The sequence below is a fragment of the Macaca nemestrina genome, chromosome 2 (assembly GCF_043159975.1).
Source record: "Macaca nemestrina isolate mMacNem1 chromosome 2, mMacNem.hap1, whole genome shotgun sequence".
Lineage (NCBI taxonomy): Eukaryota > Metazoa > Chordata > Mammalia > Primates > Cercopithecidae > Macaca > Macaca nemestrina.
The window spans coordinates 469,735-485,020 of NC_092126.1; the positions used below are offsets into that span (position 1 = coordinate 469,735).

At 41.1% G+C, this 15,286-nt stretch overlaps 1 protein-coding gene across 2 annotated transcripts in view; it reads right to left on the reverse strand.

Annotated features, from left to right (window-relative positions):
* Positions 1 to 753: 753 nt before the first annotated feature.
* The window catches only part of LOC105470754 (leishmanolysin like peptidase), a 76,560-nt gene continuing 62,027 nt past the window's right edge, over positions 754 to 15,286 (reverse strand). The window contains exons 16-17 of one of the 2 annotated variants that reach the window (XM_011722934.2): positions 8,666 to 8,876; positions 754 to 6,378 (exon numbers count right to left, since the gene is read on the reverse strand). In XM_011722934.2, coding sequence (XP_011721236.2) covers positions 6,278 to 6,378; positions 8,666 to 8,876 — 312 coding nt within the window. In that variant the 3' untranslated portion in view covers positions 754 to 6,277. The remainder of the gene's footprint in view (positions 6,379 to 8,665; positions 8,877 to 15,286) is intronic. The other variant, XM_071090534.1, reaches the window with a different exon arrangement.

The window sequence follows — 15,286 nt, forward strand, 5'->3', positions numbered from 1 at the left end:
GCATCAAAATATTTCCGTAATATAAAATGGAAAAAGTATTGACTATCAGAATATTTGGACAAATATTTGAATCACATATTTGGACCCATCTCCCTATTTTATTTTGAACATTTAAAAAAATAAACTTCTAATGGCATCCCAACAAAGGTAATTTAAATAAACCCCTCCATTTCTGCATAACTACTGCTGAGGTTGTGAACAAAAGACTAATTTATGTAATAATGCCCCCTAAAATAAACTATATTCTATGGACATATCCAAAAGTAGTGTAAACAAAGTCATACATGAGATACAGCTTTATCTTCAATATGCTGGGCAAATAATATTGTATTTATCTGAAGTAATTTATTGTGTATAGTTTCAGCCACTTATATGCAGTCTGTACAACTTTAAAAATACAATGTATTGGCCGGGCGCGGTGGCTCAAGCCTGTAATCCCAGCACTTTGGGAGGCCAAGGCGGGTGGATCACAAGGTCAGGAGATTGAGACCACCCTGGTTAACACAGTGAAACCCCGTCTCTACTAAAATTACAAAAAATTAGCGGGCACCTCTGGTCCCAGCTACTCAGGAGGCTGAGGCAGGAGAATGGCATGAACCCGGGAGGCGGAGCCTGCAGGGAGCCGAGATTGCACCACTGCACTACAGCCTGGGCGGCAGAGCAAGACTCCGTCTCAAAAAAACAAAACAAAACAAAACAAAAACAAACAAAAACTGATAGTGTTAAAAAAAGAGAGGATGCAAATTAGTTTCCATTTTTATTAAAGTTGTCTTTTTCTAAGAAACATATTACACTTAAAGTTCAATACCATAAATATTCTTAAATCTTCTATTTTAGTTATTAAAAATGTAAACACAAAAGAAAACAACCACTCCCTCCCCATCCCCAATCTAATATATATTTAAAAAATATTCTTCCTCTCAGGTAAGTTCTTTTCTTCAGAATGAGTAACACAGACTTCATTAAAATCTTGTTAGTCCTCCTGGGCTGCAAGGACATGGCAGGAATGACGAGTGTCCACTGTGACTGAGGCCTGTCTCCTCCTGCCATGACCACTCATGTGCCCTGAGAGACAGGCTCCTCTCTGTCCATTTAGCGTCCAAGGACATGGACAGTGGTAAGGCACCGAGCACACACACTGTGACGAACACAGCACGCAGGATGGCATATGCTCCTGGAGGCAGACCACAGCCAGCACAGACAGCAATTCTGGATGAGTGTTAGTCACAGGCTATAGGGCTGGAAGGATTCTGAGAGATCACTTAGTCATTCACAGATGGCCTCAGTCAGTAAGTCTTCTAATGTTAGAGGGGACACTGATACAACATTATGGAATACTTTGATATATTTATTTATTTACCTTCCTAAAACTAAACCTCATAAAATGATGTTTCAACTTCAAATATCAATAAATCTTAAGCCTAGATAGGCTAAAAACTAACTGCAAGCATAATTCATAACATTTATAGAATGTCTATTTGGTCTCAAGAAAAATAAGCATCCTATAGGAAAAATGTAAGGGTTACTGGTTTTCAGAAATAAAAGGATGTTTTTCAGGAGAATACTGGAAGGATCTCTATTAGGACGACCTACCTGTTTGCCAGTTTCTTTAAAGCTGTCAGCTCAAGGCTACTGACATGGCTTTTGCTTCCTTCCTGTAAATTTTGTTCCTGAAAACCTGAGACAAATTCACTTGATATTTTTGACAACTGGGACCTTAAAATGATCAAAATGAGCCTAAGTCTGAACTGAAAACCAAAGTAGTCAGTTTTTATAAGTACTTGACCCTTTTTGAATCAGAAAGTGACTCCAGTCTACTGTCCCCAAATTGCTGCTCCCCATTCCTTCCCTGCATCCCTCACTTCCACTACAGCTGCAGCCAGCCCAGTCTGTCCCTCTTACAGAGACATGGCTTTGTCTTTGCTAACATGAAGGTATAACCTGCCACAGGATACCAACGCGTGGGCCATTTCAAACTCTCCACTTTGCAGCTGAATTTTATACCAATAATGCTGCAATGACATCTCGGATTCTAAAAGTCTGCTTCACTGTCATCTTTTTTTTCCCCAAGAAAGAGTCTCCCTCTGTCATCCAGGCTGTACAGTGCAGTGGTGTGATCAAGCTCACTGTAACCTCAAACTCCTGACCTAGTGATCCACCCGCCTCGGCCTCCCAAAGTGTTGGGATTACAGGCATGAGTCACCGCACCCGCCACTATCATATTCGAAGTGACTAAAATGTGCCTCTTAAAATCTCTGACAGGTTCAGTGTCCTTCCAAGCCTTGCTGGATACACTATGCAGAATCAATGATCAGTAATCATATTCAAGCCTTACTGAAGAGGACAGGAGATATCAACACAGTTACCCTGAGGAACTCAAGACTTTATCCATACTTTATCTAGACACCATAGTTTATCCAGTTTCACATTTGTCCAGAGAAAACACTGGGATACCAGGTTTCCAAGCTTAATAAATATATATACAAAAAAGTCATCTATAATATTTTCTTCAGAAAGCCATTAGTGCAAATATAATTATATCAATAAAAAATAAAGCAAAAATATATTTCAAGTATAAAAAGCACCATGCTCAGAAACAACACTACCTAAATGGTGCCACTACACAACAGTCAAAATATAGTCAAACCTATCACTGTGACTCTCAAATATATGATTAATTCATTGTATTTTTGGTAAAATTCTTTATACAGCTCTTTGCAGGATGATTCATAATCATAAGTATATGCTTAGATTATTGTTAAGTTTCTTTAAAAATAGACTCTTTGCTTTTCTTTGACTTTGCACAATTTAAAGTGTGTACAACATATGCAGAAAATGAGCACTGGCCCGCAGACCATTATGCAGGTTGAGCATCACTTACTGAAATGCTTGGGACCAGAAGTGTTTCAGATTTCAGACTTTTTTTGGAATTTGGATATTTACAGATACCTAATGAGGTATCTGGGGCATGGGACCCAAGTCTAAACATGAAATTCATGTTTCATACATACCTACAGACACTGCCTGAAGGTAATTTTATACAATATTTTTAGTAGTTTGTGCATGAAACAAAGTTTGTGTTAAGTACTTATATGCGGAATTTTCCACTTGTGGTATCAGGTCAGCATTCAGAAAGTTTCAGATTTTGGAGCAATTTGAATTCCGGATTTTTGGATTATGAATGCTCAACCTGTATTAGCTTCTTTTTAGTTAAGTTGACTATGTTTGAGATTCCCACCTTTTCACAATGACAAATACCTCCCATTTAAAACCACATGCAAATATATACTTTAAATTTATGCATCTGAAAAAAAGCGACTTTCCTCTATGCTGGGGTTGCTGTTGGCTCTAATGCCAAATAATCAGAATTAATTCTTAGTAATTATGCTGCTTTGCTCACTTAGCACAATTTTTTCAATGGAGTACTGAATAGCTACATGCTGAATGGACGAAAAGGAGGGAAGGACGAGAAAAGGAGGAGTATAAGGAGTCTGTCTGAGGGTTGTGGTTACAATACCATGGAGGAATAGGAGGAGTCTATCCAAGGGTTGTGGTTACAATACCATGGAGGAAGAGAAGCAGTCTGTCGAAGGGTTGTGGTTATAATGCCATGGAGGAACAGGAGTCTGTCCGAGGGTTGTGGTTACAATGCCATGGAGGAATAGGAGGAGTCTGTCCGAGGGCTGTGGTTACAATGCCATGGAGGAATAGAAGGAGTCTGTTCGAGGGTTGTGTTTACAATGCCATGGAGGAATAGCAGTCTGTCCGAGGGCTGTGGTTACAACACCATGGAGGAATAGGAGTCTGTCTGAGTGTTGTGTTTACAATGTCATGGAGGAATAAGAGGAGTCTGTCCAAGGTTGTGGTTACAATGCCATGGAGGAACAGGAGGAGTCTGTCCAAGGGTTGTGGTTACAACGCCATGGAGGAATAGGAGTCTCTCCGAGTGTTGTGTTTACAATGTCATGGAGGAATAGGAGTAGTCTGTCCGAGGTTGTGGTTACAATGACATGGAGGAACAGGAGGAGTCTGTCCGAGGGTTGTGGTTACAATGCCATGGAGGAACAGGAGTCTGTCCGAGGGTTGTGTTTACAACACCATGGAGGAATAGGAGTCTGTCAGAGGGCTGTGGTTACAATGCCATGAAGGAATAGGAGGAGTCTGTCCGAGGGTTGTGTTTACAATGCCATGGAGGAATAGAAGGAGTCTGTCCAAGGGTTGTGGTTACAACGCCATTGAGGAATAGAAGGAGTCTGTCCGAGGGTTGTGGTTACAATACTATGGAGGAATAGAAGTCTGTCCGAGGGTTGTGGTTACAATGCCATGGAGGAACAGGAGGAGTCTGTCTGAGGGTTGTGTTTACAATGCCATGGAGGAATAGAAGGAGTCTGTCTGAGGGTTGTGATTATAATGACATGGAGGAATAGGAGTCTGTCCGAAGGCTGTGGTTACAACGCCATGGAGGAATAGGAGGAGTCTGTCTGAGGGTTGTGTTTACAATGCCATGGAGGAATAGGAGGAGTCTGTCCGAGGGTTGCAGTTACAATGCCATGGAGGAATAGGAGGAGTCTGTCCGAGGGTTGCGGTTACAATGCCATGGAGGAATAGGAGGAGTCTGTCCGAGGGTTGTGATTACAATGCCGCAGGACTTCATTAGCTTGAGAGAAACAATGGGCATCGCCTATCATTCATGAATATATATTTTTTTCTTTTCATATTCTTGTTAAACCTCATCTGAACATTAAGAAATTTCAAATAGGAATTACTAAATGGGGCTGGTAAGCTCTATTACCAGTGTAAAATTACTTCTGGTGACTGGAATCTATGTTACCAGTAATAGGAGGAGTGTCAAATGCAGGAGGTAAAGGATATTTAAAGCAAAGGCAATCTTCCAGCTTCTGTGGACTGAGTCTTACTTAAAGTGGTACAGTGGACGCTACTGGATAGGCTCTATCCAAACTTGTACCTTGCTATTAGTACACAATTCAGACCATCTCATTTTAACTTGTATTTTCCTTCTTATACATAAAACCATTTTCAGATGTTGGAAATTCTTCTGCAATAATTTCTTAAACCACTTTAAAAAATTGCATACCTGTCTGCCAGAATTTCTTATCTTCATCGGTCACAAAGGAATAGTTCTGTTTTTGTTGGATCACAATTGTCTTAAGTATTATCAAAAAAATACAATTATGTTTTTTTCTGTTTGCACGTCTTCCATGTTTTTACCGGGCAGAGTATTTTACTCTCTCTGTTTCCATATTTTTTCATGTCATTATCAAACTCATGAAGAATACAACTGGAAGCTGAGTTCTGAAGAGGGATGAATACAGAGGGCTACCAGCACACTGATAGCAGTTCTGGAAGCTGAGCTCTGAAAAGGAATGAATAGATGGCTACCAGCACACTGACAGCAGTTCTGCCATAAACTGCCACACAGCTGGCAAAAAGGGCAAACACGGTTAAATCATAAGATTTAATGAAACATTTTTAAAAAATTCTTTAGAATAAACAATGGGAACAGTGAATTAAGTTTACTATATACAGCCATTAATTTTTTTTTCTTAAAGATACAGGGTCTCACTCTATTGCTCAGGCTGGAATACAGCAGTGCAATCATAGCTCATTGCAGCCTCGAACTCCTGGGCTCAAGCGATCCTCCTGCCTCAGCCTCCCAAGTAGCTGGAACTACAGGCATGCACCACCATGCCCGGCTGCCATTAAATTTAAAATAGGTATAATAATGATATGTAGAAATCCCAATTCAATTATTTTCTATAAATCAAAGGACAATTTATACTTTTAAGGACAAGATCTCTAATTCTAATCTTGCAATAATTAGCTGTTGTTTAAGTTACTGCAGTATACGGATGATGAACTTTCCCACTGTTATATGTTAATAAAAATGTTGAGGTATGTAATCACTCTGAAAATTCCACCCATTATCCTTTTTTCAAAGGAAAACTTTAGGAAGATTACAAATCCTAAGTGACTTGCAGTTCCTTCTCCTTCTCCAAGATGAGGTGGTTGGGTTGCTGATGAAGGTGGCCGGGTTGTTGATGAAGGTGGCCGGGTTGCTGATGAAGGTGGCCGGGTTGCTGATGAGGACAGGCAGCTGTGAAGTTCTGTTTTAAGGTCTGATGGTCATCAACTCTTCTAAGTCAAACTCAGGAATGCCACTTCTGCCATCTGCATAGGCTGGCACTCACTCAAACTTTGTGCTTTGTTCACATGAACATAACATAAAAGGATATCTTGAAGATCCACTTTTCCATTCCTAATGCCATACACACAGAAGAAATCCAGCCAGTAGAGGAAACAGATTGCCTAGCAGAAGCCAGAGGGTGACCACCAGGCTTGAGGAACAGGAGCAAAGATCTAGAGTTGAAAACAAAAAGCTGACTTTCTATAAACATTTTTGGGATAAATCATACCAATTAAATATTGACAGATGAATAGCAGTGATTATTAAAAGGTAAACAAGGACCACCTTGAGAGCTAAATCAAGAGCGAAACCCAGGTATAAGATGAGTTGATGGGTGCAGCACACCAACATGGCACAAGTATACATATGTAACAAACCTGCACGTTATGCACATGTACCCTACAACTTAAAGTATAATAATAATAAATAAATAAATAAATAAATAAATAAATAAAAAGTTTTTGTTTCTTTTTTAATGGAGGAAACATACATATGGAGGAAGAAATGATGTATCCACTATACCAAGGATAAAAAATGGTATCCAAAAAAAATTGCCTTGGGGTAGTAACCCAGCAAAGCTAAAGATAATACACAGGAAAGTAAATTAATATCTTGGTTATTGTGAGATGGGGTGAAGAACTTTCTTATTTTTTCTTTGTACCTTCTAAGTAGGCTGATCATATAATTTATCAACCAAAACTAGCACATTTTGAGAATGCAAGGGAGAGGACTATTAATAATGACGACAGACAGACGGACTGCGAGGACGCAAGGGAGAGGGCTATTAACGACGACAGGCAGACGGACTGCGAGCATGCAAGGGAGAGGACTATTAATAACGACAACAGGCAGACAGACTGTGAGGAGAGGACTATTAACAACAACAACAGGCAGACAGACTGTGAGGATGCAAGGGAGAGGACTCTTAATAGCGACAACAGGCAGACGGACTGTGAGGAGAGGACTATTAACAACAACAACAGGCAGACGGACTGCGAGCATGCAAGGGAGAGGACTCTTAATAACGACAACAGGCAGACGGACCGCGAGGATGCGAGGGAGAGGACTATTAATAATGACAACAGGCATATGGATGGTCTCAGCCAGACCAGGACATATGGTCCCGTGTTTCTAAATATCTACCTATCCATTCATATCACCAATCAGTCTGACTTGTTTTGAAACAGCAGAAGATTCTACAGATTTGGGGCACTAGAGGTATATTTTAATTCAGCCATGATATGTCCTTATAGGTAAAAACAGTTCTCATAATGGAAACATTTTTATAGCAGTAGGGAGATGAGGCCAACCTGACCTTATTTTAGGATGAGTTGTCCTTTTAAATATTTTAAACAATAAAGATGAGCTTTTATTTATTTATTCATTTTGAGACAGAGTCTCATTCTATTGCCCAGGCTGGAGTGCAGTGGTGTGATCTTGGCTCCGCCTCCTGGGTTCAAGTGATTCTCCTGCCTCAGCCTCCCGAGTAGCTGGGACTACAGGCGCCCACCACCACGCCTGGCTAATTTTTTGTATTTTTTTAGTAGAGACGGGGTTTCACCGTGTTAGCTAGAATGGTGTCAACCTCGTGATCCGCCCGCCTCAGCCTCCCAAAGTGCTGGGATTACAGGCGTGAGCCACCGCGCCCGGCCAACACTGCGTAAGATTTTTATTGTTCATAATCTGAATGTCAAACTGCCATAAAAATCTCATAGGTCATTTAAATGAACACTTTGTGAATTCATGAATTCTGCTTTTCTCCTCTCAGCGATGCGTTATCAGCCTCAGTTGGAACACCGCCAATTTCAAGGGGAACGATTCTTCTCAAGGGTGTGTTCTGCATCCCTCCTGCTTCTAAAGGGTTTGATGGCATCTGTCTCCTCGCAGCTTCAATCTCTTGGTGCCAGTTCCATTCTCTGGAGTCTCAGAACGAGCACACAGTCCTATTCCTCAGTGAACCCCCGGTCTTTGCCAGCCCATGTCTTTGTGTCTCATTTTGCATGTGGGTTATTTGTGCCTCCTTGCATTTTTCTCCTCTTTGTGGGTATGCCAATTCCTTTTTTGAGTATCTTTTCCAGATCTTTCCCTCACTTTCACTTCAGCTGATTATGATATGACTAAAATATATTTAATCACTTTTTGTATTTAATGAGCAGCATTTTGTTTACCCTTAATTTCCAAATGAATGGATACAACGTTCACTTTTTGTGGTCTTTGATGAATAATTTTGTGCAACTCAGAGGTTCTTCACCAGAAAACCTTGCTCTTACTCACAAGTGTCAAGTTGACCTATCTTAGATTTCTAATAATGGTGGGAAGGAGGATTTTCCCATAAAAATGCAATCAGAAGGGAAGAAACTCAACTTGTTTTAGAGCTTCCTTGAAGGGATGCCAACATTTTATAAGAGAAGTTTGCCCCTTTACTTTTCCCTCTTTATTCCAACCATAGAGAGCACTCACCCAGTGGCAGAGCTCGGGTCAAGTTAGTAGCTGGAGGATCTGTTTCTGGAGGACAGAGCTCACAGAAGTCCCAACACGATGGGCAGAGTAGGTTTCCATCATGAATCCAGCCATTCATCTGGATACTGATGGGGAGGACCTGCCCAGCCCGACTACACAAATATGAAGTATCTTGGACCCAAACTTTCAGACCTTGAGGAGAACAAGAAACCTTCAAACAGGAAAAAATATATAAAAATAATAAATATCAGGTCAGTAAGATTCTAAGAGATTTCTCCTTCAACTACAGGAAAATACATTAAAATTTACAAAAAACGTTGGGAATAAAGCACAATTTGCAGTGTGGGCATATCTTTAACCTCATATAAAGAGTTAAGTTGGCCAGGCGCGGTGGCTCACACCTGTAATCCCACACTTCGGGAGGCTGACACAGGCAGATCATGAGGTCAAGAGATCGAGACCATCCCGGCCAACATGGTGAAACCCTGTCTCTACTAAAAATACAAAAATTAGCTGGGTGTGGTGGCAGGCACCTGTAGTCCCAGCTACTCAGGAGGCTTAGGCAGGAGAATCACCTGATCCTGGGAGGCAGACATTACAGTGAGCCGAGATCGCGCCACTGCACTCCAGCCTGGCAACAGAGTAAGACTCCGTCTCAAAAAAAAAAGAGGGTTAAGTTATTTAGGTCCTAAAAGAATTACACTCTGTGTGGCAGGAGTTCTTAAACTTTGAATCTAGCACCTTTTAAAGAATCTGATGCAAGCTATGGACACTTTTCCCAAAAATTACAAGGGGGCACACACACAGAGCTTTTACACACACAGAGTTTTTTTCTTTTTTTTTTTGAGACGGGTCTCACTCTGTTGCCCAGGCTGGAATACAGTGGTGATTTTGGCTCACTGCAGCTTTGACTACCTCGGGCTCAGGTGATCCCCCACCTCAGCCTCCTGAGTAGCTGGGACCACAGGCATGTGCCACTATGCCGGGCTGATTTTTGTATTTTCTTGTAGAAATGGGGTTTGGGTTTTGTCATGTTGCCCAGGCTGGTCTCGAACTTCTAGACTCAAGTTATCCATCCACCCTGGCCTCCCAAAGTGCTGAGATTTCAGGCATGAGCCACTGCACCCAGCCAAAAATTTAACTATTTTTAAAAAACCCTCAAAGTTGTTTTCTACAAAGACTTCACATTCAATTATGCTACTTCCCTTTAAATACTTCTGAAACTTCTCTCTTGGAACTATCTTCAAAGTCAGTGCATGCTTCTGAACCTGTCTGATGGTAGCAAATTTTTACGTGGCAAGTAGATATAATTTTTGGAAATAGCCCAAAGTTGCCCAGAACCAAGTCCAGTAAAGGTAGTTAACTAAACTGGTAAATACAAGGTGTGACACAAAATTACTAAGATTGATTTCCTTAGGTGACAAACTACTTCTAAATATAATTTCAAAAGAAGAGTTCAAAAGTATATTTGAAGTCATTTTGAAATAACTCTATCATCAGTTAAGTTGAAATATATCACTCTTTTGAAAATTTGTTTTTCACAAAAACAAACAATGAAGTGTGACCTCTTCTATAAGTCTGTCTTTCAGTGATCCACATCAAGTAAACATCAACACAGCTACAGTGCAACGTCATTATTCTTTAAAGTGAGACTTGGTCGAGCACTGTGGTTGGTGCTGAAAAGGATACTAAAAAAGTACATGATACAGTGCCTGCCCTCTAGCAGTTTCCATTGAGGAAAGATGAGTAGGATACAAATTTTTTTTTTCAGCTGGGCACCGTGGTTCATGCCTGATTATTAATCCCAGCACTGTGGGACACCAAGGCAGGTGGATCACCTGAGGTCAGGAGTGCAAGACCAGCCTGGCCAACCTAGCGAAACCCCATCTCTACTAAAAACACAAAAATGAGCCAGGCGCTAATTTGGCGCTAAAAATGGTGGGCGCCTGTAGTCCCAGCTACTCAAGTGGCTGAGGCATAAAATCACTTGAACACAGGAGGCAAAGGTTGCAGTGAGCTGAGATCCCATCACTGCACTCCAGCCTGGGTGACAGAGTGAGACTCCATCTCAAAAAAAAAAAAAAAAAGACAATAAAAATAATAATACTTTTTAAATAAAATACTAACAGTATTTTGAAATTAGAAGAAAAAGCAAAAACTGAATAGTACCAGACTATTTTATGATTAAGAGTCAATAAATGGTAGAAACAAGAACAAATATTAGAAAGTTTCATGGAAGAAAGCATTTGTATGCTAAGGATGTACCCAGGATTTGGATCATGGATCACCGTAGGGCAGATATTACAGGTTGGGAAGCAGAATGCACATGGTTTGGAGATGAGAATTATATGAGAGTGTTGATAGGACAAGAGGAAAACTCCCTTGCTGAAGCTGAAGTATTCTCATTGTGGAATTCTGGGAATTAAGCGTGGGCAGGAGGGTAGATGTACAAGTAGTAGCAGACATAATAGACTCAGGAAAGCTGAGTCAAAAATCCAGCAGCAGGAAGAACCAGGAAGAAACTGATTTGCAGAACACAAAGAAGGCTCAGGACCGCCACACCCGCACCCGGTGCCAAGAAGTAAGAGCTACAATTACAAGGATCAGATAAAAGTCCATTTCAGAAGCAGACCCCAGCATTCCTCTTCCTCACCTGGACCACTGTTTGCTCTGAACCCAGCTGATATAGTTTGGGTATTTGTCCACTCCAATCTTCTGCTGAGATGTGATTCCCAGTGCTGGAGGTGGGGCCTAGTGGGAGGTGTTTGCGTCACGGGGATGGATCCCTCATGAATAGCTTGGTGCCCTCCCCACGGGAATAAATTCCCCAGAGATCTGCTTGTTCAAGAGATCGGGACCTCCCTCCTCTCTCGTTCCCTCTCTATGTGATATGTCTGCTCCCATTTTGCATTCTGCCATGATTGTAGGCTTCCTGAAACATCACCAGAAGCCCAGGCCAGCACTAGGCTTCTTGTATTCTGCAGAATCATAGAGATTTATTTTTTGGAAAGGGTAAAACAGAGTTTTTCTGTTCTGGGGGAAACTAAGTACAGGTGAGAACTGGGCTGCCATCATGAAAATAAGGACTCTTGAGTTTACAGGTTAAATATTGAGACTACTTAGCATTTGAAATTGACTTACTTCCTAGAACTCTCACAGCATATAAACTTCAGGCGGGAGACTGGTAGTTTCTGACAAATCTGACCAGTCAAAAGGGAAACCCCTCAAGACACAGATATCAAAGGTTTTGTAAGGAAGGAGCCCTATAGTGAAGACCACAGTCAGCAAGCCCTATGTGTGCTCAGAGCTTCCAAACTGCCTGCCAGCCACTTCTTTTTTCTTTTTTCTTTTTTCTTTTTTTTCCTGTGTAGCTGGGATTACAGGTGCCCACCACCACACCGGGCTAATTTTTGTATTTTTAGTAGATGAGGGGTTTCAACATGTTGGCCAGGCTGCTCTCAAACTCTTGACCTCAAGTGATCCGCCCGTCTCGGCCTCCCAAAGTGCTGGGATTACAGGCGTGAGCCACTGTGCCAGGCCCCAGTCACTTCTTGAATATGAACAGGCTGTTAATGATCACCAAAAATAGAATCAACCCATTAAATTTTGGAATACTGGGGCTTGTGGCAGGTGGGGATGTGGTATGCGAGCTAAAATTAAGAATTTACCAGCTTCCAGAGAAGAAAGAAGAAAGATTCTGGCAATCGAAACTCAGAATGACATTGAGACTTCGGATACAAAGGAAAAATCCTCTCAGAATTCTGATGGAAAATAATTTTCTTTTTTTTTTCCTGCATCCAATCATTCATTAGGAAAATAATTTTCAAAAAGAAAGCTACACCCACTCAAGCTATCGAAGGATGGCAGAACACACCACTCCAAAATATGCTATTTTGGCACAAAGGTTTCCAGCTAAAGGGACTTAAACACAGCAGACCCAACGACACTGTTCTGACCTCCCCCTTTCCTCCTGAAAGCAGGAGATAAAACTCCCACATGAATAATGTCCTTCCTTTTCCAGGAGAAAAGAAACCTTCTTATCACCAATATAGGGAGTCAAAGCCAAAGAATTTGGTACAAACAGACCTTCTTAAAATAATTCTTAGCTTCCTTTAGCCTCTCCATACATTTTACTTTTCCATAACTGTCTCCCTTTGTTCAACGTAGTATAAAAGTATATAGGTTTTACCACTTCTCTGAGTTTTCATTTACTCATGCGGGCTCCTGTGTCATGCAAAACTTAGATTAAATAAATGTGTGTTTTCCTCCTGTTCATCGGGCTTATGTCTACTTCATTCTCAGGCCTAGCTGAAGACCCTGAGGGCAGAGGTGAAGCAGGTGAAGTCCCGCCTTCCCACGCTATCAGCAGGCGTCACAGTAGAACAGTGATGCTTTCAGACATGCAAGTCTCAACGCTGTTCTCTGTCACATACTCCTCAAATCTCCACTAGAAGATATGTTCCATTAAAATTAAAAAGAAATCCAAAAAAGAATACGACACAAAATCCACAAAGTAGGGGATCCAATATGAGAGAGACAGAGGGACCAGAGAACCTCCAGGATGACCCTAACTTGAGATCCCAGCGGGACCTCCAGGATGATCCTGACTCGAGATCCCAAGATGCCAGTTGTGCTGTCAACATAGGATTACATAGTCGAGATGAGCACAGGCCAGAAATGTTCAGAAGAGATTTCCCCAAGATGAAATGGATAGAACACCTCAGGTATCTGGTTGTACTGAAAGGAGATGAGCCCAACTGGGAGAACAGCTTAGAATTAAATTAGTGCTAAATACAAAGAAAACTAATTTCATGAAAAAACAAGATATTAAATCTAGAGAAAATGAAATACTGGGGAGAATAGGGAAGTAATCATTGCGTGCTACCAGGCGCCACGTTTGCATAGTCATGGAAACGTAAACAGTGAACACATGTTGATCCATAATCACCAATGGGGGAAGGGGAAACAAGAAGTCTATGATGGGGAAATAGGAAGCGAACACAGCAAGAGGAGGAGGTGAACCAACTAAATTCTTATTTTCTAAAGTCAACAGCTAACATCTGAAATTCAAACCTTATGAAAGAATAATATAAGCTTTTTAAAAATAAAAAAGCAGGCCGGGTGCAGTGGCTCGTGCCTGTAATCCCAGCACTTTGGGAGGCCAGGGCAAGTGGATCACTTGAGGTCAGGATTTCGAGACCAGCCTGGCCAATATGGTGAAACTCTGTCTCTACTAAAAAAAAAAAAAAAAAAAAAAAAAAAAAACTAGCTAGGCATGGTGGCAGGTGCCTATAATCCCAGCTACTTGGGAGGCTGAGGCAGGAGAATCACTTGAACCTGGGAAGCGGAGGTTGCAGTGAGCCGAGGGATTATGCCACCTGCATTCCAGCCTGGGCAACAGAGCAAGACTCCATCTCAAAAAAAGTAATAATAATAATAAAAATAAGAGAGCAAATAGTAAGTCTCCCCTGACTCCTCCACCCCAACAAAACAACAACTAAGAATTGAAAGTGAAGACTCTGGGAAGAAGTAATAAACGTTAAGGAAGTAATAACAGAGGCTCTAGTTTTTTGTGTGTTTTGTTTGTTTGTTTGTTTTTGAGATGTAGTCTCACTCCATTGCCCAGGCTGGAGTGCAGTGGTGCAATCTCGGCTCACTGCAACCTCCGTCTCCCAGGTTCAAGAGATTCTCATGCCTCGGCCGCCTGAATAGCTGGGATTATAGGCAAGCGGCCACCATGCCTGGCTAATTTTTGTATTTTTAGTAGAGACAGGGTTTCATCATGTTGCCCAGGCTGGTCTAGAACTCCTGACCTCAAGTGTTAGCCTCAGCTACCCAAAGGGCTGGGATTACAGGCATGAGTCACAGCGCCTGGCCTGAGGCCGTAGTTTTTTGGAAGCAGACAACAAATTAGTTTCAAACTATTTGCATGTATAAGTTTGATCAAAACTAAAATTTAAAAAAGATCAATGTGGTCATGGAAGGAAGATGAGAGGAGGAAAATTAGTTAGGAAACTGTGAAGTGATAATGGCTTGAACTATGAAGGTAAATCTAAAATAAAATAGATATAAGAGATTTCAATAGGAGAGTAATCTAAAGACTTAGTCTGTATTGATCTGTCTTTACAGAACAGAGAATAGAAAACAATCATTCTGGTTTCTAATTAGAGAGACTGGGACCAGTGCTGGAAGCAACACAGCTGAAATGCAGAGTTGTTGAGAGAGGGCTCATAAACTGGATTCTGGATGAACGGAATTCAGAGTGATCAAACTGCAACCGAATGTACTTGTGACATCCACAGTCAGTTCAGACACGGGGCTAGAATGATATAAGATGATACTAAGAATGGCTCTTTAATACACCCCACAGAACAGTATGTGTAACTTGATACTATTGGTGTAAAAAATGAAACAAAAATATAAATTTGTGCCTGCACAGAGTTTATCTTTAGAAGGATACAAGAAACTGGTCATGTTAACTCCCTCTGAAGGGAGAAATGAGTGACTGAAAGACAGGGCTGGGAAAAAGGCTTTTCCTGTACATTCTTTTGCATCTTTTGAATTTTTCACCATGTGAATTGCTGACTTATTTAATAAATATATAAATTACTTAAAAATTTA